The 25,733-nt window shown below is 34.8% G+C and overlaps 1 protein-coding gene across 2 annotated transcripts; it reads right to left on the minus strand.

Moving 5' to 3' along the window:
* Positions 1-17: 17 nt before the first annotated feature.
* On the minus strand, positions 18-22,384 carry LOC306870526 (multivesicular body subunit 12B-like). 2 transcript variants are annotated; one of them, XM_079417830.1, is made up of 10 exons: positions 22,167-22,384; positions 15,526-15,648; positions 11,757-11,864; positions 10,483-10,579; positions 9,987-10,116; positions 8,947-9,096; positions 5,337-5,428; positions 4,120-4,175; positions 3,870-3,929; positions 18-2,688 (listed from the first exon to the last, which is right to left on the minus strand). In XM_079417830.1, exons 2-10 carry the CDS (start codon positions 15,637-15,639, stop codon positions 2,602-2,604), a joined length of 894 nt encoding a protein of 297 aa, XP_079273956.1. In that variant the 5' UTR covers positions 15,640-15,648; positions 22,167-22,384; the 3' UTR covers positions 18-2,601. The 2 variants fall into 2 exon arrangements, with proteins under 2 accessions (XP_079273956.1, XP_079273955.1); XM_079417829.1 differs by having other exon boundaries at positions 21,950-22,378.
* Positions 22,385-25,733: the final 3,349 nt, after the last annotated feature.

Raw genomic sequence — 25,733 nt, forward strand, 5'->3', positions numbered from 1 at the left:
TAATAAAACACAAAATTCAACAAGGGTAAATCACATTTATACAAGAAAGAAAATTCAAATCAGTTGACAATGCAAATGACAAACACACAGCAGGTCCATCAAGAGGCAAAACAATGACTTGAACTGGATGATGCACATTAAACGGTTTATAAAATTGTGAACAGGAGTTTATTTGCGCAGTGCAGTAACTAAACACGCTTTATTGTATTTGCTCAACGATTCCCAATATAACATTAAAACAATATTGGGGAAACATACTAGCTACATTCCTAAACATTTAAATTAGTCTTCATATAAAATCATTAAATAATAAGATAAATGAGTACAAAATAGCAAATTAAATCCTCATTTTAGTGTTAAAAAAAGAAACATAACTCTGCATGCATTCCTATGGGACTTTCAGTTAAATAAATGATTGACATGAAAAATTGACATCAACATCATGTAATTTTGGACAACAACTTCAAATATGATGTTAAACTATAATTATGGTTCCTAGATATATAAACCTGGGACTGGTTTTCCCAGACAGGTTAGACAAATTCTTGCATTTTAAATTATATTCAATAGAAAAAAAAAAAAAAAAAAAAATTGAGCCAAATGACAAGTGGCTAATGAGCCAAAAACAAGCTTGACTGATGCCGGAAAAATCCGTTTTGAAAGTCTACTGACTGCCACAGACATGAAGAGAACATCAGATTTGTGGTTAATATCAAATTTAAAAAAATTTAAATAATCATAAAAAGCAAAATAGTGGTTAGAACATGTAATAATAATATAGCTGCTTGAACATTATAATCCACATTGTAAGAAAGTGAGTGTTTGATTAAAGTGAAGGTGTCAAACCATCTGAATGGACTGTCTTTAATCACTCAGACACTCGGTGTTTCCAAGCTGAACACTTTCACCTGAGATGGCCGTTTCTGAAATGACACTGTACTTTCTCCAATAATCACCACCACACTGGCACACGGAGCAAATCACGTGACTCAAAACTTCACTGTGTGAACTGCTTCTGGACCGCACTTACTAAAACTGAACGGCTAACGATAACGTTTGTTCTGGATATTCAGCAGAATCTCACAAAAACGGTCAAGAAATGTTCAGCTCACCCCAAAAATCAAACAAAAGAAATTAGAAATATGTTGCATAAAAAAGCATTTTAACATTTTTATTTTCCCCAAATTCCCATTACTGCAATAAAAAAACCCCCGTCTGGTCTCACTTTAAAGCCTTTATATATAAAATGCATTATAAAAGTAGTTGTAATGCATTAATTATGCCTCATAATGCACATTATAATGCATTGTATGATTACAACAATTGTAATCATTGTACGAGTACAACAAACAAACTTTCAAATATTATAATGCATTTTAACTTGTTACAATTATTTATGAAAAGATAATGCATTACGACGTATATTATAAATATCTTTATAATGCACTATGCATAAAGGCTTTAAGTGTTACCAAAAGTTGAATTAATGTGATATGGAAAAACTGCACATTATTTAAAATCACAAAGTCTGTAATAAAAAATTATTTGTTTTACAGAATTTATGATGATTTAAATAAGTGGCATGAACTTTTTTGTATTACAGTATTGAGTATTTGAGCGTAAAATAAGTTTCAATCTCATGAAAATGTCACATCTTTATGGTCTTTAAAAATAGTTTGTCTTTAAGCAAACTTTTATTTCTTATTTCTTCAAATCTTGGGATGAAATATGACTGTGGAAACATTAATTTATAAAAAATAAAAAAGTCTCAGAAAATACCACCATAAATGTCAGAAGCCACAAATGGACAGGCAGAAACTATATCCAAGTGCTTGAGCACCATTGAACATCATAACATGAGACTGAAAGAGAGTAAAAACTCGAGCAGTAGTGACTGGAGTGACAGATCAGTTCAGGAGAGACGTTACAAAGACAAAAAGGGAAAAACACAATCCTAAAACAACGCGTTCCTGAATCATCACTTGTCTATGTACAAGGGTTTGTTCAGAGTCGGAGTGTCTTTGTTCTAATCTCTTTTTCCAGACAAACACAAAAATATTGAAATCTTTCAGAAGTCCTGTAAAAGTGCAGTGAACTGGGCTCCATTTCCAAACAAAAGAACAAACTGAAGTCATGCAGTCACCGCCATCTATATAACAGAAAAAAAAAAAAAACTCTTCCAACTCTATGCATGACGCATGAACACAGACTCTGGGGCTCAAAGAAGGGTTTGTTCAAGTGTGACCCTTCATACAGAGTCAATGCAGTAACAGCATCTCAGTCCAGCAGCCAGAATAAGTCAGAACTCAACTTCAGACGCAATACTTGTCCCATAACAAAAGAAACACGGTAGTGGTTTTGATTTGATCACTGTAGCGATGGAGATTCGCTCACGTCCAAAGCTCTTTAGGTAAAAGCAGCATCAACTTAAGACAGACTGAACTCGACCGCATGAAATATTTGTTAATTGTATGCAAAAAAAGCGAACAATATCCTTATTATTCCCTCCGTCGAACTAGTAGGTTTCTGTTGTACTTTCAGAGAGGCTGATGAGTCTCTGCTCAGATCAGGTCTTCAGAAGCCAGAAGAACTCTTTCAGCGTTAGGCCTCGGAGCCCAGAGATGTTCTGGTGGGACTGGGCGGCAGACGGGCCGCGGCGCTGTGCTCCGTCCGGAAACTATATTCATACTGACACAGACACAGACAGAAAGAGTTAAACACCATCTGAGAGAGAGTGTCACAGCACACACTGACCTCTAGTGGATCAGTCAAAAACAGCTCACAATTCCACTGATATAAAGCTGAATTCAACATATCATTTATTCAAAACAAATTATACTAAATAAAAATTAGGCAAATAAATATAATTATATATTATGTTCTAATGTTATTTTAGTGTGACTGATACTAAACATAATCATTATATTATTATTGTTTTTTGTTCATTTAAATTAATTTTGTTTTAACTTTAATTTTACATTTTTGTCATTTTGTTTATTTTTTAATGTCTATATAGCTTTTATTTATTCATTTGAGTTATTTTAGAACTAAGACATTATAAACGTATAAACATTGCATTGGCAACTAGCTTAAAATCAGTTTAAACTTTTTATATTTGATTTTATTTTAGAAAACTTAAAATAAATTACTTGTAAACATTTATTATTACAAGTAATTTCAGTTTTTTTTTTAAAGGTTTTAGTTTTAGTTAACTATAATAACCCTGATTTATTTACTGAGCATGATGAGAATAATAAACATACAAAAACACATAATAGGCACAAAATGTTGAGGAGATTTGATGTGAAATTCAAATAATTCCTCAATTTACATAAAACACTTACTACATTCTAAAACCCCTTTAAATATGCATTATAATCAATAACCATTATTGATTGTAATGCCCTGCCTCTTTTAATTTTGCTCATTTAGAAGGTTAAAACATCAATGCCCAATAAATAATTTAACCCACAACAAAATCTAATAAATCACAATAAACAATTCTTCCATAAAGGTCTGTTCACACCAAAACTGCAAACTGTAATGCTAACAATTTTTAAAAACCTTACGTTTATAGTTAACAGCTTTGTTTCTTGTTGTGAACAGGCCTTTATCCTTAATATAATTACAATATAATATAGTAATATAATTATAAATGTGAAAATTAATACTGATTTAACTGATGTGCATATAAGGGATATTTCATATGACTTTATTCAACCAGCCTTAGAGTAATCCTTTTTATAAAGTTATGTGAAAAGCACAAATTCGAAAAACTTTTTTGCATTTACATGGGTCAAAAATACCTGCTTGGAAACAAAAGCAAACAAACTACCCCTTGTCATGGTTGAAACTCAACAGATCCTCACCTCCTTCTCAATCTCTGCAAGTGATTTGATTCTGATGGCCATTAGATCCACCTGCTGCAGCTGAAACACAGAGTGACACGATCAGACTGACAACACCACAAACTCCTCCTCAATGTCCACATCGGTTCTTATGCTAGGTTTAAAGTACCTAAAATGCATTACTATTTCTAATAGTATGGTTTACTCTTTGTGGTCTACAGAGTGTTTAAGAGTTCATATGAAGCACATGATTGGTTGAAAACAGACTCACATCACTGGAGGCACACGCAAACTTCTCCGAAATCATGAAAGGCACTCCATCCATAGCTGAAAAGTCAAAAAGTCAGTTTTAACCAGAGTTCACCAGACATAATATACTTTGCCTTGCACAAAAAGCCACAAAATGTTAATATATCATTGGCTGATGACATCTACGAAATAAAATGACCTCCTTATTTGTAAGTGGCTTTGGATTAAACGCAGGGATGTCAAACTCAGTTCCTGGAGGGCCAGAGTCCTGCAGAGTTTAGAAGCAACACCTGATCCAGCTAATCAAGTCCTTCAGGCTTATTTGAAAACTACATGGTTTGTGTGTTGGAGCAGGGTTGGAACAAAACTCCGCAGGGCTGCGGCCCTCCAGGAATTCAGTTTGACACCCCTGGATTAAAGCGTCTGCTAAATTAATAAATGTAAACTAAACTAAGACTTTTTTTTCCCACAAATGTGAGACAAACGAGAAGAGAACGAGAGCTCAGAACAGAAGGAGAGATATTCTGGCTCATCACTGAACACCATCTGGAACAGCTAAACAGATTCCACCTCCAGAAGGGTTTATTATTACATCCCTAACGACAGCAGTTATGAATCCACACGTCACTGGAGCGCTGACGGGATTTCAGACAGCATTATTACATGCACTGGCCTTCATTTCAAATGTGAGGTGCTCTCTCATGTCAAGCAGTCTAGAGATGCACAATATATCTGATATATAATACACGACTGTTTAAAATTTGGGGTTGGTGAAAATGTGACTTTTTTTTTTGAAAGAAGTCTTTTTGGCTTCAAAAAAAAAAAAAAAAAAAAAAAAAAAGTGTAAAAATAGTAAAATAATATTACAATTTAAAATGACCGTTTTCTGTTCTAATATATTGTACAACGTAATTAATTTCTGAGATCAATTCTGAATTTTCAGCATCATTACTCCAGTCTTCAGTGTCACACGATCCTTCAGAAATCATTCTAATATACTGATTTACTGCTCAAGAAACATTTCTGATTATTATAAATGTTGGAAACAGTTTCTGCTTCATATTTTTTGTAGAAACTATGATTAATTTTTTCATTTGTAAAAGCATGTAAAATTCTAGATTGGAGCTCCAAGACATTCACTCATTGGTGGTTTTATGTTACAGTCCTCTCTACTTAAATGTTCACGTGATCTTGAAGGTGTTCAGTTTGGGTCAGGTGTGTTTTGTGAGGTTTTGGTACCAGTGATGGCATAGAGGTTAGAGTTCTGGTGTTCAAAGTCTGGTCTGGTTGTGCTTTTTCTGAAACATGCCGGCAAGGTCATGGATATGTGCCTGCAAAGAAACACAAAAGGAAACCAATTATCATTTAATCAAATATTCAACATATCTTTCTTCTCAGACCTCACTATCATCACTGCGGATTGTGTGTCATCACAGCTGTTTTCAGACCAAATGTCATTAGCAATCTAGACAACCTTAAAGAAGACTGAAGGCTGTGTCTGTAACACAGGCGTGCAAACTGTGATATTTCAGTCGAAGAGATCTACATCCTAATAAAATCTGATGATGATGCTAGAACCTTTAAATACAGAATTGCTTTTAGTTTTTTTAAGCTTTATTTTTAGCAGTTGTGCTTTAAAGTCAAAAATAGTTTCGATATTTTGAGTGGTGGTTCTTTAAATAGCACACCAAACAACGTGCTTTGCTTTAGCTGTAAGATGGCCTGCAAAGTAAAACCCGCTCAGAAAAATGTGTCTTTGGTCATTGTGCACATCTTACGCATCTCGCCACGAGTGTTGTGTTTTATAATGGCATGACAAGTTAAAAATACCAAACGATTAAATAAAATACATTGTTGCGTTCCATATAGCCGTTTTTTCATGCAAGAACCAGTGTTTTTGTTTTAGTTTTTTCATAAATATTTTGAATAAGCTTTAATAATTAAAGTTTTAATAATTTTGTTATTCATTAGATTTTTAAAAATATTTCAATTTAAGCTATAATTTATTTTTATTTCAGTTTGTAATTTTAGAACTTCAACTTATTTTATTTCAGTTAATTGCCAAGGCAATTCTCTCTTTTCAGTTTAGTTTTCATCTTATACTAATGTTATCTTTTTTCAATTAATTAATTATTTTTTTAAAACAGAAAAATGTAACAGATTGATTATTATATAGAAACAGAACATTTATTTTTACTAGGTTTAGTTAACAATGACAACAATGGGCAGAACATATTTTATGCAAATTCCCCCTAAGAAACGTGTCCAATCAGGGTTGGAGCTTCAATGAACCACTAGTTCAGGGAACTAATTTGAACTAACTACTTGGAAATGTAATTCTGCATATCCTCACAAGCATTATGCATTAGAAACTCATTTTTGCGATTACACAAGCAACTGCTGCTAGAACACACTCAAATATATCTGTGCATTCACCACAGATCCACTCATTAACAGGAGAATGCTGTAGGCTTTATGGGAATCACCCACCATTAAACGCACTCATAACATGACTAAGTCACCGCACACACGACACATGCTCTACCCAGTTGATGTTTTCAGTATGTACTGTATGTGTTCTGCTGGCAGCTGCAAGGGAAACTCCACACATCACGAGGAACAAAACAACTGTATATGAATAGAATTTGGTCGTCTTGGACTGCTGACATTCTCCCTTTATGATTTGGAAAAGATAGCTCTCTGGAATAGTGGTTGAACACATAGAATTAAAACGTTTCCTATTTCCTATAAGTCTCATCTGCTTCATTTATGCGATCAAAAATACAGTAAAACTACTATTGTGAAATATTATTGCAATTTAAAACCCATTTTCTATTTAAATATATTTTAAAATGTAATTTATTCCTGTGAACATAGCTGAATTTTCAGCATCATTGCTCCAGTCTTCAGTGTCACATGGTCCTTCAGAAATCATTCTTATGCTGATTTGCTGCTCAAGACTCAGTTTCATACTTTTGTGGAAACCATACATTTCTGCATTTTTTCAGGATTCTTTGATAAAAAAAAAAAAAAAAAAAAAAAAAAATAGGAAACAGAAATCTTTTGCAACATTATAAAGTTATTTACTGTCATTTTTCAACAATGTAATGCATCCTTGCTAACAGTATTAATATATAAAATATAATATATCACTGACTTCAAACTTTCTAGTGTCCACTACAGGAACGAGAAGTTGACTTATGTTAGTCTGGGTTTCTTGAACTAAATTTAGTTTTACAAGATCATTTCCAGTTTTAGATTTCGATATGTACATAAAAGCTGTTATGACTGGCTAACATCCACAGAGTGGTGTAGTTCACACTGCCATTCGTCAAATAGTCAAGTGATTAATCTATCTTTTACCTACTTTTTGTATGTTTTTTTCCCCCCCAAAAAGAAAGATACTGTTTTCCAAGATACGACCCTTGAATTGTTGTGCACTGCTGTGAGAAAGAGTCCAGACATGGGTTTCAGGGCCACAGATGAGACGGCCCCTCCTTCATTGAGATGCATTTCTGCTTCTGTGACTTCAGTACAGTTGTATCCTGTTATATATAATAAGATCACGAACGGACAGTATCAAGAGAGCAGACAGACAGAGAGGAAACCATGAAGGGGAAACAGCTGGAAAAGACACTTCCCATTTGTGTTGGAGAAACGCCTGTGGCGGACAAAACCCTGAGACACAAACAATTCCATAAACATCAAGTACGGGAGAAAGCGGACACATTTTAGTGTGCAGCATGTGAAAACACTCTAAATAATTACATTAGTCCAGTTATATCATGGAAAACAGGATGTTTTTTTGCTTATTTTAATATGCTTATTCAGCAGGGATGCATTAAATTCCTCAAAAGTGACATTATAATATTACAAAAGATTCTACTCATCATTCTATTCATCAAAGAATCCTGAAATAAAATGTGTTACAGTTTCAGCAGCAAAAACATAGATTATAATAAGATAGATAATTAAAATCAGCATATTAGAATGATTTTTTAAGGATCATGCGACACTGAAAATTCAGCTTTGAATCACAATAATAAATTACATTTTAAAATATATTCAAATAGAAAGAGTTATTTTGAATTGTAATAATATTTCACAATATTAGTGTTTTTTCTGGATTTTTTGATCAAATAAAATGCAGCCTTGGTGAGCAGAAGAGACTTTAAAAACAACAAAACTAAACTTTTGAATCATCATGATTATGACAGCACAACCATATCAACACGACTTGTCGTTTTATCCATTAGGCACTGACTGTGAGAGAAGTGTAAACTGCAATGTCACGCTGACTTATGATTCAGCTAGTGAATTGAATATTTTGCCTGTTAGTAAAACCACAGGCGCTGCTGTGAACTATATGGGAATTCCTAACGGACCACAGCTCATTTATTCCAGAATATAAGGAATGCTGTGCTGGACCTGCCTATTAAAGGGTTAGTTCACCCAAAACTGAAAATTAGCCCATGGCATCCTAGGTGTATATGACTTTCTTCTTTCAGACGAATCCATTCTGAGTTATTTTAAAAATTGTCCTTGCTCATCCAAGCAAAACAAAAACACAAACCCATGCCATTCTAAAGCTTGCAAGAGCAAGGATTTTTTTTTTAATATAACTCTGATTGGATTCGTCTGAAAGAAGAAAGTCATTTATATCTAGAATGCCTTGAGGGGGAGTAAAACATGGACTAATTTTAATTTTTAGTTGAACTAACCCTTTAACAAAGTGTTTTTACCCTTCAATGTTCCTCTTCCTTCTCTTGTTTGTCTTAGTCACTCTTTCTATTCTGCAGCTGTTGGAACAAATGCAGTTCACACTTCCTCAGACATCACAAACACGTACTTGGGCAAGACTGGCGCTGGAGTGGAGTTGTTGGTGACAGTCTGGATGTTATTGGTGTTGTTGGTGCTGGAGTTGTTCTGTACAGGTGAAGAGTCCTGGGCCCGTGGCACCTTTCCCATACGATACCAGATCCCCATATTGTTCAGCTCTCTGTGAGGAAACACAGAATTAAAATCGTTCCACCAAACTAGAACCACTCCATCACCCGGAAACACAGATACAAACAATAAAAATCAAACCAATAAAGACAGCGAGTGCTTTGCGGATCTCAAAATATAGCCAGAGATTGACAGATATCCCAGGTTGAGAAAGACACATCAAAACATATAAATTTCGGCCTCAAAGATATTGAAGATATCTATTAAAGATATTGAATATTGCTCAGAAATGTTTTAAAACTATTTAAAGAGAAGGTAACAAGTAAAACATTGGGATTTTAAATGAAAAGACATTAATAAAAATGGTTGTTTAAAATTCCTTCCCAAGAGAAACCATAATTTACAAAGTTAAATTAGAAATGTTTAATGACAGAAGTAAAACAATATAAAAGTTAAACTATTATTAACATATACAAATATTAAAAATAATATTTACATTAATATCTATTAAATATTATTATTAAAATGTATAAATATTATGAGATCATTCATGATAGAAAAAGATATGAATGGAACTACATGAAATAATATAAAATAATAAATGTACTATATTAAATATAGTACATGTAATAAATATAACAGCAATATTTGTCTGTTATATTTTCTTACACTTTAAAAGATTTAAATTCATGCAAAATTTGGTGACGACTTTTGAAAACTTTACCGACTAAATATAAAGCTGTTAGGTAACACTGATATTCCTAATGTTGTTTAATGTTATACCGTCAATAAAAATCATCCCAAATACAACTAATATTTGATATATTACCTGTCAATGCCCACCTACAGAATACAATTAATTTTCTCACTGAATATTAACAAAATGTTCTTAAATATTGTAGGACAGTCTAGTGCATAGAGACTTTGTGTGACGTAACTGACCCTATGAACGTATACTGTGGTGGGGCTTGTTTAGAGCGTCCTAAGATACGGATATCACAGATGGCAGCTTCAGTGGAGTCCCTCGGGATGAACTTAATACATAACCTCCTCTTCCTGAACGCCGGCTCCTCTGGAGAGAGAAAGAGAGGAACAGGACATGTTGAAGAAAGTGAAAGGGAGATGGAGTTTACAATAGTAAGAGAAAAAAGACAGAACGAGGTCAGCGCTGGAATTAAAAGAGGATCGTTTCACACAATCGATTAATTATTTAACACGAGAAACTAAACCCACAAGCTTCTTAACGCCACATATCAGGCTGCATCCGTAAAAGAAAATACATTAGTGGAAAACAAACTCCTTTTAACTCCAGTCTGGAGTGTCACTAGTTTATTTAAGCTATAACAATGCATATCAATAATGGAAAAAACGAAATAAATAAGGTTTTAAAGATGCAACTGCAGTGTTTAGGCTAACATAGCTGGAGAATGGCACTTACGTGTGTCCACAGTTTCCTGAATGGGAATGAATCCCACAGGCAGCGTGTCCTTGATGTCGATGAGCTTCATGTCTACGAGCACATTTCCTAAATGACTCTGTGGAGAGACACGGGAAGCACATATAGGGGAATGTGAACAGACAACATCTCTACTGGTGCCCTTGTTTGCATGCTTTAGGAATGAACATTACAACTATAAGCAAAATAATGATAAAAACAATGTTAGTCATGGTTTCTTGTACCAAAATTTTTGATTTTGCACAACAATCCAATTTCCACTCTCTGTCTAACTAACAATAACACAGGATGTTTGTTGCTTTCAAAACAGCATAGTTTACACCGAGGAAGAATTGCATAAACTATTTTCCTGTTTGACACTGGAAAGCAGCTTTGGCACAATCTGTATTGTATAAAGGTGACTATACTGTCATATATCAGAGCATTTCAAGGCAGGTGTTGATGTGTAAACACTGATATTCATCACAATGCATCGATTTAACAAATTAATTGTATCAATTCTAACAGTCTTGTATTTTTATTGCAAAGTATAATTTCCTAATTTCTTATTTTTTCCCTTTTGCGTTTGTACTGAATTGTATTACATGGCAATGTAACATAACTCAATACAGGATTGGTCAAAATGCTCTGCTGTATGACTTCATCGAGACTAAACTTTACAATAAACAACAGCTATTTTACCACTAAACATTTAAGAGGGAAAAATAAATAACACCATAAAAGTTCCTTCCACTTGAGGTTTGTCCTAGAAAGAAGAATGAGACTAAACACCGCAGGGAATGCACAAGCGGAAACAGCTTTGTTTTCATGAACAAAAAGAAATTGTATATAAAAAACAAATAGATGAGATCCTGTGACACATTACAGAGAGCTCCTCGACTCCAGCAACATATTACAATATATAAACACTCCAGCATGAACTTGCTCTGGACCTTTTAAACATCCAACCATTTGTTTGCCTTCAGGGGTGTTGTTAGGCATGTCTCAAGTGCCTTATTGATAAAATAAACAATTAAAATAAAATATGAAAAAAAAAAAGAAAAAAAAAGCAAGCAATAAATATTAAGCAATTTTTGTTTTTTTATTAAAATGTTTTTTTATATGAAGGAAATTATTAAGAATCTGTCTAGAAGCATCACAAGAATGCTGTATTAATGAATCAGCATCTAGGACTAGAAATATCCATTTGTAACATGTAACCATACTTCAAAGACACCTCCTCAAGTATCTGATAAAGAGCTGAAGAAATGACTCACGTTCTCTTTGGAGAAAGCCCTGGTGAAGCACAGATAGCGGGTCACCTTGGATTTGAACAGACCGTCTTTCCACAAGTCTGCATCAATCCCATCTGTGGTTTGTGCAACCTAAAAAGAATGAACAGATTTGATTTGATTAAGTATTATAAAAGTGTTTTTTCCCCAATGTGCTGAAGGTAACTTTTTTGATTCTTTTGGTTTATCTGAGTAAAGAACTTCTTAAAGAAAAAAACGCCAATACATCACAAAACTTTCATTTACATTAACCATCGAAAATAGACCTGATTTAGTCCAAAAAGTGTCCCTAATTAAGGATTCTAAAGTAGGCTGGTCATTTATAATGTACTTTAATTAGCTTCTTAAGGGGTTTTGAGAAATTCTTACCCTCAACCGATCAACCTCTTAGAATGGCCATTAAAACCTTTTTTTGAGAAGTTATGTCTCTAAAAGCTGGTTAGTGCTAGCTGTACAGTGCAGTTCTCAGTCTGATGTCCATCTCAACAGCGGTCTACACGCATGATTGCTCAATTAACAGCTTGAGCTGCCCACACAAACAGCCGCCCATCAGTCGTGCCATGGCAACTGGCTTCCCACGAGCCGCTCGGCAAACACCACAAACACCGAGCTGCTAGATTTGACACCAGTGTTACAGAAAGACTGCCGTCTGAAATGACACAGCATTAAGTCCGAAGACATACCCCTGGTTTCACAGACAAGGCTTAAACCTAGTCCTAGACTAAAATGTAAATCTGAGCTGTTTCAACTGAAAGAAACTTGCACTGACTGATCTTAAAACATGTCAGTGTCTTTGTTTTGTCTTAAGATGCACACCAGTAATGGTTTTTTCTTAGGCATGTTTATAAAAATTACTTAAATGTCCTAATTGAACTATGGCCTAATCCTGGTTTAGGCTAAGCCCTGTCTATGAAACCAGGCCTTAATGACTTAGACTAATGACTAAGACTTATATATCGGCCATCGGCTGCCCTGATTGCTAAATATCGGTATCGACCAGAGAAAAACCCATATCGGTCGACCTCTAACTGAGACATTCTCAAATTCAAGTAAATTTTCAATAAAATTTCTCACTCACATTCTAATGCAGATAATAATTTGTAATGACAAAAATAATAAATTAACTTAATTTGAACTTTTAATTCAAATGATAAAATTAGCATAAAAAAAAAAGTGCACAAAACAAGTTCACATTGTATATACCCCACTGAAATGATCCTAAAAGATTGTTTTGTCTTCAGACTCTCCACCAATTACCCGCTTGGCTTTGTGATACAACTTGCTGCCCTCATTTTTTCCAGGTCAGAGCTCACAGCATTATGCCAAAGTAGTAAAAAAGAGAAAAAGAAAAAGAGGAGGAAACATAAATGCAAGGCCAGCGGGTAAGAGCTGGATTAAAGGTAAAGTCAAGGCTCGCTAAAATGGTCTCTCTGTATTTCCTGTTGTAATAAAATGGTAAAATTGCTTTTTCATTGACCTGCTCAGTTTTTGTGTGTGTGTGTGTGTTTAATGCCATTCCAGGTTCTGTGGATATTTTAATGGTATATTTTATTCTGGTATTAATTTTTTTTTGGTTACATTTTGCTAATTAATGGTGTTTACAAAATCAAGTATTATAATAATAATAATAATAATCCCAAATTGGTTTTAAATGCACCATTAATTGACTAAATTAATCATTAGTAATGCACAGGCCTAGAACCCTCATAAGATTCATAATGTTGTACCAACGTATAATTTCATTGGATGATCTTTTAAGGCATTTCACTGTAAACAGACAAACCCACATTCACTTTAATCAATTAAAAACTTGGAATGATATTTGATAAGTTATGAGTCAAAGTCAGTGAAGAGCTCAGACTTCAGAGGTTGTCCAAAGGTCAAACCTCAGACTTCTGTAGTTTGATACTGAACGGACAGAAAAAAGCTCACTGTTAGTGCTGGAAACAACAGATTACTCTCCCCCTCTGATGCTTTGCGTGTAGACTACTGCGTTTCTGCGATTTGAGAAGACGTTTGGGGGTGGAAAGTGTGCTATCAACAGACCCCGCTTTCACACACTCTAGCAATCCACACAGGAAGCATTGTTAAGCTCTGCACTGGAGTGACGACAATGACTGGGACAGCCAAAAGAAACGCATCAACCCCACTGCCTCTTCTGCTGCCAAAGTACACCCAGAACATGTGTGAGTTTGTACTAAAAAACATGCAAATGCAAGGGTGCAAAAATGTTTTAATGGCACAAAACGTCAGCAGCTGGGCCTGTGATCAGTAGTGTTTCTAGGGTGTGAAGTGACGTTCGCATCGGGCTATTAATGAGGTGCATCATTAATCATGAAACTATGCTGTGGCCTTTTCCCAAAAGTTTTTGGGAAAACAGTCTCAGGAAGATCTTACGAAATAAAACAGATGTTACAATAGAGTACAACACTGATACTGTACACAAATACTTTCTTAAAGACATCTCGTTGGTCCCCTTGACATCTCTGGTGGTATGATTATGTAGATCTCGCCTGCAAAGCTGTGTGCATTTTAAAGTACAGATCGAAAAAAGCATATAGAGATACAGATCGAGTTTCTCCTGTGAACGCCTATGAACTGAGGCCACCGTGATCAGGGGTTTTCTGCAACGGAGATCGACATGGTTTGTGAGCAGATCTACATGCCTCTTTGTTGATACCAACTCTAAAACCCCAGTGGAATACATCCAACATCGTTCTTGTATTACATATCAACAATTCCACAAGGCTTGCCATGCTGAAATAAGTCTGTTTTACCCATCAGTGAAGACCATGTGCCTCATAAGACTGAAATGTGTCATAAACATAGCTGTTTTGTACATTGTTGGAATGACAGTACACTGATCCTGTACATATCGGGTTATTTTGCTGATATTTGACCGACTAGATTATCACACTGCTTGTCTGTATTAACTATAGTGCTAGTTTGCCCTGTGAATTACTAATTATTGTTTCAAACATTTTGGGAGAATTTTGAGAATATTCTGTGTACAAAAAGGCATATTTAACATCAACACATCTGTGCCCAGAGATTGGGGTCAGTAAGATTTTTTTAATATAAGGTACAAACAGTAATATTGTGAAATTTTATTACAATTTCAAATAACTATTTTAAAATGTAATTTATTGCTGTGATGCAAAGCTGAATTTTAGTATCATTTCTCCTGAAATCCTTCAGAAATCATTTTAATATTCTGATTTGCTGCAAAAGAAAACTTTATTACTAGATTGAAAACAGTTGTGCGGCTTCATACGTTTGTGGAAACCATGCTACATTTTTCTCAGGATTTTTAGATGAATAAAAAGTTCAAAAGAACAGTATTTATTTAAACGTGCAGCAACATACACGATTTTACAGTTACTTTTGAAAAATGTAGTGCATCTTAAATCTTAATTTCTTACAAAATAATTAATCTTACTGATCCCAAACTTCTCCTCATTTGGATAAACGCGTATGCTAAATGTAAACTATTAATATTAGCATCATAATGGCCCTGAAAAACCCATGATTATCTATGACAAAAACACCTTCTAGGTGGGCAGCTCACTAGGTTTTTAAACACTGCCATAGCTTCTTATATAGAAACAGCATATTAGGGACTAACCCAAACCCCAAAGGAACTAGAAGAACTTCCTAACATCTGAACTTCCAAATGCTTTGGAGGAACAAAGAGTTTTACTTTCTAAAGCACTTTCTACATTATCTGTATGAGTGTACTGTATCGGACACTCACCACATCATAGCCGGTGGGAGCTCTGTTTCTCGAGGCCACAACCCCTACGCCAGTGATCGGGTCCATGGGCATCTCTGGCAGGGCGTCTGAAAGGTCCCTCACCTCAGGCATCATGGAGGAATTCTGAGGAGACAGGAGAGTTAAAACATTTACACGCTAAACAACAAACCACTTGACAGAACATGTCGGATCCGTGTTTGTTTTGTCTACAAAAGCAGATGAATTTATTCTTTGTTGGACTCGACAACTCAGAACATCCCATAGGAATGAACTGGGGCTTTCCATTTTTCAGTAAAATGTACTCAGTGCCATTTTTATCTGTCATTATACCTTATAGCAATTGTTAAATTATACCTGCAATGTGATCAATTGCAGAGACTGAAAAAGAGACAGGTCTCACTTGAAAACAATTACAAGTAAAAACATTACTATTTGTGAACCCTTTAGTTGCTATTGACATGCAATCAATACAAAAATATAAAGCTTTTATTACTAAATTAACTTTACACTGGGATAAATGTAGGTGTTTTCACTGTGTTTGTGACACATAAACTGCAGCATGAACTCAACATTTATTTGAAGATTTGGAAATGGAAAATAATAATAATATTACGAATGATTTGAATCATCATAAGCAACAACATTATCACATTTTTCCATAAAATTGTCTAAAACCACCCAAACACACAGATCATCTATATACTTAAGAAAAACGCAAAAGCTTGTATGACAACTACTTTCCATGATTCAATTTTTAATTTCGTAAGGCTTCAAAAGCATTGACGGCACTTTAAAAGGTTCTCTTAGAGCATAAAATGATGCCAAATATAGCCTTTATTGTTTGTTAGCAATCTAAAAGTGGTTTGAACATCAAAACAATCAGAAAAAAAGGTAAAAAAGCTGTCATTTTTCAAAAGGTACTAATACATACTTTTTATGTGCTAATATGTAGCAATATGCATCTTTTGGTGGTGAACACTGTGCAAAAGAGCTACTTTTCAAAAGATACTACCCCAGTGACAGCTTTTGTACCTTTTTTCTGAGAATGCACTTACTGTAATATTCACATTTACACAAGCCGATACCCAAATACATCTCAGTGTGACAACACAGAGCAGAATAAAACATGACAGCACCGCCAAAACACGAAGACAAACTGACAAATGAAACCAAGCCACTGTGTACAAGACACGTTTGAACAGAGAACAATTTTCTGGAGAATAAAAAAAGAGTCTAGTGGGAAAAGAACAAGAGGGTGGGGATGAAACACTGAGCCAGTCGAGCAAGACATTATATAGCCTTTCCTTTTCAACTACTCCTCTAAATCTAACACACTGACTACATCAAGGGAAGAAAATCCTAATTCAAGACCATTATAATCAGCTAGATTCTGATAATGAAGTCTGTTTATTCTCTTTGAGATAAGAAAACACTTCCAGACCGTCTGAAAGCACATACTGAACAAGAACTTGCACGTCCCTCTAAAATGTAAACAGGGGAACTTGCATGTCTACCACAGATCAACAGATTAAACAAGAGCTGAGGAAAAATTGTGTGTGATAACGTTCTGGTAACGTCTCCATCATGCTGCGTTTGTTCTCATTCTGGAGACACTTCACAAATCAACAGATTTGGAGTCAGGGTTTGTTTGAGCATCTGAGGAGTTGTGTAGCTGAATACAAATGAAACGTAGTCTTTGGATGGAGCTAAGCGCTTTGGAGGCGCCTTGGCAACCGGGCCTGCCCTCCACGATCTCCCAAACAAGCCACAAAGAAGCTGTGTCAAATCGCTGGTGCGCATGGAAGCAGCTTGCAGCAGGGCAAACAGCAGCGAAGAAAGAGTGCGAGATCAAACTGAGATCTGCTGGAGCCAAGAGGGAGTGTTAAAAAGAGGTGTGACCTGATGATCCCTGGAGTCGACAGTGAGAAAACCAAACAGGAATAGACTACATTCATGAACAGGGAAGGAATGCAGTTCTTACCGAAAAGGAAACTGTATAATTAGTTTCTGAATAAAAACTTCAAGGGTGAAAAAACATCCTATATGACTGATAACACTGAGATTTCATAGACCCCTTTTCGACTTATGTGTCCAACCTGGTCTGCTTTTACCCCAAAAAAGGCTGTTCTGAGCCGGAAAAATGTTCAAACCAGTGAAGACTGTGACAATGGAAATTGGATGTACAATGTAGAGCTGGGGGTGACAGGCACCCTCAATACCTCAGTCGTGGTATTGAGGGTGGAGAGAGTGTTGGTTATTCACTCCCCCCACCTACAATCCCTGCCCTGAGACTCGAACCCACGACCTTCGGGTTACAAGTCCAACTCTCCATCCACTAGGCCACGACTGCCCAATGAAAAAAGGTGATAGTTAGAATATAGACCTTGTAGGGGGGTCTGGAGGCAAAATTCTTGAGAATTCAACATGTAAATGAAGCGTTCTGGTGCACTCTGACAACAAAATAAAGGGAAAAGACAACATCTGCTTCAAGTAAAAAAAAAAGCAGATTTATACCACAAACTTTGTGAACAGTGCAACTCTGTGGTCATTGGTGTTCATACTTATCTTTGTGAGCAGTGGAGTCATTTATTTTTGCAAATTTTAATGTTCACATTAGAGTGTTCATACTATCAACAAACTCCATCTTTTCACTGCAGAGAAACTGCATTTGAAGTGGCATTAGATGTATTTACACAGACTGTTTGATGAAGCTGAGGTGCCATAAATCCATTTACACCACAAAATTTCAAATGCATAAATAATTTTAGATCATTAATGTTTTAAATATTTTTTAGCATACAAGTTAAAAATCTTGGGGAAAATGCAATACTGGTAAAACCACCAGTAGATGATGGTAAATGACTGGTGTAATGAGCGAGTCATTAGTCATTCATTCAAACGATTCACATAAATGACATATTTTGATTCAAAACGGCGAATTTCATTGAAAAGTGACTAGTTTGCAGGTATGCAAGTAAACCACTGAGCAGAAAATTGATCAATTTAAGTAAAAGGCTCTGATTGGCAGATTTAAACTCTTGAAATCTGGCAACCGCAACCATAAAAATTTGTGGAGGCTTGTTACCTATGCAAGATAATGCAAACACCAAACTTTTTCAATCGAGCCACATCATTATTTCAAACTTAAGTTAGTAGAAATGTGGTCTGGATCTGAAAGAGGTTTGCAGAATCAATCAGCCAAGGAGAGAGGTAAATGGTGGAACGCTTCCAACATCCATTTATTATTATTGAGCCAGTCATTCATTCATAACTCATTGATATTCAGATATATGGAGCCTCTCTTTATGATGCATACAATTTATGCGGCCAGCAGCACAGTGTTTTTGAATGCTGTGCTGGTCTACCGGTGTGCACATCAGGCCTCCAAAATAGTTTAATCGGCAAGGCGTCCTAGGACAACCAGAATCAGCAGAACGAGCGTGCCTGTTTTTCTGATCCACCAGCACTGCCACTAATTACTAACTAGATTAAACCAAGCTGGATCAGTGTTAAAATGCACAGTGTTTAAATTTACATGAAACCTAATAATCTTTTTATAATCTGATAAGCGGACAATACATGCACACAAATAATCCGTTTATAATCGGATTGATGGTTCAATCAGATTAAACAATGCAAACACCTTAAGCGGTACAGTTATGTTTAATCCAAATGAAATGTCATACTTGCACTATGTACGCGTATACATTTTGTTTGGAATACGTGCAATGCACATGTAAATGAACATATGAATCGCACTGCAATATTTAGGGTTCAAACAGAACTTTCAGAATCTGAAATCGAGTTGGACTCATTCCAGTTAATGAAAACTAGTGCAAGTAATCATACTTTAGTAATTTAATTGGACTGACAAGTTTAGAGTACATATTGGAATCTGCAGTCAGATTGAACTTGTTCAGACAGACGAAAACATATGTAAGTGTACGCATGTATGTGAAGCAGCCAAGACATATTCTTGAATCGACATATTCAGTCCTATTAAACAATCAAATGCTGGGAGAATGACATTAGTATTAGCAATAAGCTTTTTCCTATCCCCACCCCAAAAATTTAAAGGAAATGACAGGTTAAATGGAAAGACCTATTGGATAAATCACAATGATGCAAAATTCATGCAGGTGTAAACTGGTATTTCAACAGGCTACGTGTAAACGGCAAAAATGATGCATCTTCATAACCGAATGCACACCAAAGCAATTATCATAAAGAACGGATGCAACCTTCCTGGAACATGAGCAGGACAGGCTCGAAGATGCCCTTCGGACATTAGGGGCAGATCCGCTTTCAAATCACTCATCTCCCAGGAGGACAGAGCTGCCTCAGATGGCACAGACGCTGGCACTGTCAACACACTGTCTGGAAGATATATCAGGCCTCAACAATAAGGATGGCCCGGAGCCAGCATGAGAAACGTTTGGGCCAGTTTACATAAGCTTCACTCAGCCAATCAGAGCACTGCTGCATTTATGCTGTCAATTCAGTTTGCAGATGTGCATATTTAGGGCCCTAGGATTTCCACAATGCAGAAAACATGGATGGAATCGAATCCAGTCACAAAAATGGAAAGTCCAAAAAAAGTCACGGAATTTGGAATTTTGGATGAATACATAAAAAGAAGTGATGTACAATTAATCAAAGCAATATGAACTAGTGTCTGTGAATATCAAGCTGTAAAAATACTATTTAGATATGAAATCTGCATGTTTTGCATGTCTCTGTGCGAATGAACGGCATAATTTTTATTATGTTAATTTGACATTTGAACAGTAAATCCCTGTTGTGCAGCACTTTGTTTGCCAAAAATAAAATTTTTAATTTTCATTTGATTACATTTTAAAGGATAAATAAAATTGTTTAGGCCTTCAATTTGATTATCACCATTCTTGATAATACATTTGCATTAAATCATCAGTCCAGAAAAAATAAACAAATTTCTGAAAATATAAAATATTTTATAGAGCCCTATTTTTGAAGAAAAAGGTAAGTGACATCAAATTTTGTGAATTCAATGCTTTTTGATAATTAAAATGTAATTAAACCATTGAAACTGTATAATATTACAAATACTTTTGGCTCTGACGAACTGCTTTTGTTACCCTTTGGTATGTGACTTTGGATAAAATCAGCTGCTAAACGTAAATGTAAAAACATATGTTGACAAAGACGTTTGCTTCAAGGCCAGTGAAAAAATGTACAGGGCAAGCAAAAATCTGATCTACTGTCCCAACTGTACCAGAAGGAAAACATGCCCTGCATGTGTTAGTCTCGTTGCTTGTTCAAGTTTACGCCACCTCTCTAAGAAAACATGTTTGTTTGCACAGGTGGCTGAAGCAAACACTGTCATGGGAAACTAATCAAATGCATTAACACTGGTTTTAACATTACGACAACTACTATAGGATAGTTTAATTTCTGAGACAAAATCAAAACGGCTCAGGTGCTACTCAAAATGAAACAAGTCAACAACAGTGACACAAATTTGGAATAAATCCAGGCCATAAAAAATATATATATACACATCCATCCACAATTGTCATACAAATATGGAGAAGCTCTTGGTCCCACTAGGGATCCAAATATCTCACAAACAACAGCAGCATCCAGACTCTGGCTGGCCATTATAATGTGCCATTTATTCTAACTAATGCTGGAGTATTTGATAACAAAAGGACACAGTTTCAGGTCTTGCCTTATGAAATTTATTAGGCACTTTAGTGTTAATCTGATCTGAAAATCCAATTTCAACATTTCAAAAGAGCCAAATCATAAAACATCATTTATTTCTTAAGGAATTACCTCTGTTTACACTCTCACTTGCTATTTGTGATTTGAATGAATTGAACAGAAGCTGCATAACATCTGATTCAAGCACAGAAATCTGATACTACGTGTCATAAATTTAATTAACATATAGATTAGATATTGTCCATGTAGACAAGCAATGTTCTCTATAATAAATATGCATCACCATAATAATACTCTTCCATCCATAATCTTAAAATATATCCAATTTTGTTTAAATTATGCGAGATACAAAGTAATATTTCACAAAGCAATTCTTTACAATAACATTAACTACTCAACATTTATTACACTGCTGAACAATTCAGAAAAATTTTAACCACTTCTCTTGACGTTGTTGTAATAACTTGAGTCCATCATATGAATAAATAATATTACACGATGATAAATAATATTAACGCATTATAGTGCGTTTTATCATTTGGCTGAAGCCCAATTTTAGCCTTTAGCATTCTCCGGCAGGTTGCTAGGAGACTCCATAGAGATTCTATACTTAGCCTAGAGAAGCTAACAAGCTAAACCAAGTCTCCTCAATAGTCCTTATTCTTCTCGAAATTTCTGCAAAGAACATTTCAACCATTTAACGCCACATTGACTTAACTGTAAAATGCACAGCGTCCTTCCTTTTCGGACAAAAGCAGCTTTTCATGACCTGCGGCACACAGCGGTAGCAGCAGGCCGCAGAAGCCTCGGCAGCGCGTCAGAGCAGAGCGGGGAGGAGCGGGACGGAATGCGGCGGGAAGAGTGCGAGAGGAGCAGCGGCAGGCGAAAGCAGCAGCGAAGCTAACAGCGCTAATGCTAATCGACGTCTCTCTTACCCAAACAAATACACTTCACCCAGATAGACTGACAGACGCTGCGGTTTGAAAAGATATACGCCACTGGATCCTCTTCTGTCTGTCGTTACAGCTCACGACTGGACTGTTGATATTCCCGTTAATGACTTAATCCATTTTAAACGACGCATTTCTCCTTAAATTGCCAGAGTGGTTTAGGGGTCCTCAGTAGCTGCTATTACCAACCAGTCACTGAAACTGAGAAGGGAAGGAGGTAGGGGTAGGGCAGAGCAGTGTGTGTGTGTGTGTGTGTGTGTGTGTTGCTGATGTAGTTGACTGCCATTCAATATCTGTTTTATATTCGGAAAAAAAGCCCAATACTATTGCTAATGCAAAACAGTCCAGGTTAGATTAAATCTCGAGTATTCAAGATTTAGAAGGTAAACTAAGCATGTGATAAATTAATAATTTATTTTAAAATAATTAAAATAATAATAATTTATATATAAGGCATGGGGTTTTCAAAAACGTTTAGAGAAAAACAGTGTAAAAATAAATAAATAATAAAAGATAAGTGACTACAATGAATAAATACATGATATGTTTTCATAAATAAATAAAAACGTATGCATAAATAATCTAATATTTTCCCAATAAGATTTTACATGTAATTAATGAATTATTTTCAGATGACATCAATTTATACATGAGATTTTAATACATAAAAAGCGTAGTTTCAGTGTGACTGTGCCACTGAATATATGTTATTTTAATATGAGCAAATGCCCAAAAGTTACATATTCTGAATAACACTATTACGGTGAATAATACTATTATAAATAATTTTTTTATTTATATCAGATCTTGGGTATTACAGCTTTCAGATAATGATATAAGCACAACCTGATTACACAGGGTAAACCCCTGTTATTCCATGTGACGTCCCAGTGTTTTATACAGTATATCCAGATGTGTTTGAGTGCTAAAGAGAGAGATTGTAATTGTGGGTCTCAGATAAAATCTCATTGACAGAGAGTGTTTTTCCCACAGAGGACAAACAGTGAACGCTCTTGATGCCCCAGATCTCATAGAGAACTAATGAGATTGGTGTAGTGAAGCCCACGGTTCATTCTTAAAAGGATTACCAGGTAAACAGAACCCAAAGCTTTACTAGCAGTATATGGAGATTGTGAATCTCTGCACCATTTTTTTTTTTATCGCATACTGGAGTTTAATCAATATTAATATTTGAGGAGTTGTGTAATTTGCATGCATGCACGGCCTAATTTGTCATCTTAAATTGGATGTGAAAGTTGAGAACACATCAGCCCATGTTGGATATTTGTTAGCTGAATACATAAATGCCTTATGCCTTAATACTGGCCACTGATCTGCAAGCCTTGTGAACGGAGCCATCTGGAGTGCCATGCCGATATGATAATCTCACTTTAATTACATTAATACAGTGCCATCAGATAATGAGAGCGGAGGGCTCCCCCAAATTATAAATGATTCTATTAAGTCACATTGCAGATGTGTGATGTGTGTGCTGGTGTTAGATATATCAAGAAATCAAAGTTATACGTTCAGATGATCAGCAGAGTTTCTGTAAATTAGGCCTTCATTAGGCTGGGCATCTATGGTATTAGACCTGTATGTATGTATTTTTATTTATTTATTTGCAAATTAAATAGCAAATGAGATTTCAGAACTTAGAGAGCAAAGATTTCTGTAATGGTCCTGTGGTATTTCAGTATTTTTAATTAATTTGAATGAGCTTATTTCTATAATATTTCTATATTTTCGGTTTTCATTTTATTTTGAATTTGATTTGATATCATATTTTAGCTTAGTTTAAATTTAAGTCATTTTATTGTTTTTCTTTTTTACTTTTAATTTTAGTTTTATAACTTTGAATGACAAAAGTTTGCTGTAATGGACCAGTGGTATTTCAGTATTAATATAATAGTTGTATTTAATATTTTGAATTATTATATTTATTTTTATATTTTCATTTTCATTTAAATTTTATTTTACATTTTTATAATTTTGTAAATCTTGTCATTTTCCTTTTTCATTTTAATTTAAATGTTACTTTATATTTTCATTTTATTTCAGTTTAAATTTGAGTAATTTTGTTACACGCTTGTCATTTTAGTTTAGCTATTATTTTTTTTAAATGTGATTTATATCATATCTTTATTTTAGTTTAGTTTAAATTCAGCCATTTTGTACTTTTGTCATTTTATTATTTTTATTTTTATTATTTTTGTAAATTATTTCTATTTAGCTTTATTTCAGTTTTAGTTTTAGTCATTTCAACTTATATTTTTACATTTTTATTTTGTAAATTTTACCGTTTTTTATCTAATATTCATATTTTCTTTTATTGCAGTTTTATTTCAGTTTCCAATAATTTTTTTAAGTTTTACTTTCAATAACAACACTGCAATTGTTGTCATTTGAATAATGAATACTGTACTCATTCTACATAAAAAATAGATTTTATGTCTCTTTCGTGTTGCACAGAAAAATATAATTGCATATGAGTTTCAAAGAACATGAGGATGAGTAAATAACTTATATTTAACCTGACAGAGCTTTGCTCATCATTTCTAGTTTTCAGTCTGAATTCTTATCTACTTCTGAAGATATGAAAGGATTGAAATAAAGATGGTTTAAACTAAACTTGACCTTAAATCTCATCCTTTGGTTAAGACTGTCTTTCAAAATCCCTCTGAAAGCATGCTCAGATCTTGACTTCATCATCTGTCTTTGGCTCTTGTTATTGTGCAGTTTGAACACAGGAGGGTGGCATTGGAAAAGCTGTGTGAGGCGCTGCACTCTCTGTCTCCTCATGTCATCTCATGCCTTTCTTATTAAACAGCTGAATCAACTCATCATGTGTCTGTGAACTGAGCTGAGCTATCAGACAAGAGAAACATCCAAAATAATGACAGCCTGTATGCTATTCATAGCTTATCTACTGTACATATATACTGTTTAAAGAAAACATCCCAAAAGGGAATTTAGTAAATAAAAAGAGAATGGATATAATGCATTATAAGCTGTTGTGTGTGGTTGCCTGTTTGATATGAGGAGTAGTAAAATGACTCCTCTGTTCACCAAGACTGCATTTATTTGATCGAAAACAAAGTAAAAACAGCAACATTTGAAATATTATTACAATTTAAAAGAACTGCTCTCAATTGTAATATATTTTAAAATGTAATTTATTCCTGTGATCAAAGCTAAATTTTCAGCATCACTGCTCAGAAATCATCCTAATATGCTGATTTTCTGCTCAAGAAACATTTCTGATTATTATCAATGTTGAAAACAGTTTTGCTAGCGTTTGGGAATCTGTGATCCGTTTTAATTTTCAAGATTCTTTGATGAAAAGAAAGTTTTGATTTGAACTTTTCCGTACAATGTAAAAGTCTTTTACTGTCACTTTTGATCAATTTAATGCATCCTTGCTAAATAAAAGTATTACATTCCTCAAAAAGTATCATATAGACTTCAAATTGTGAGCAGCTGTGTAATGGTTTTCTTCTGTTTAGCTGAATATTGAAACAGCATTTGTAAAGTGGAGTCATATGAGATTGG

Source organism: Barbus barbus (assembly GCF_936440315.1).
Source record: "Barbus barbus genome assembly, chromosome: 5".
Lineage (NCBI taxonomy): Eukaryota > Metazoa > Chordata > Actinopteri > Cypriniformes > Cyprinidae > Barbus > Barbus barbus.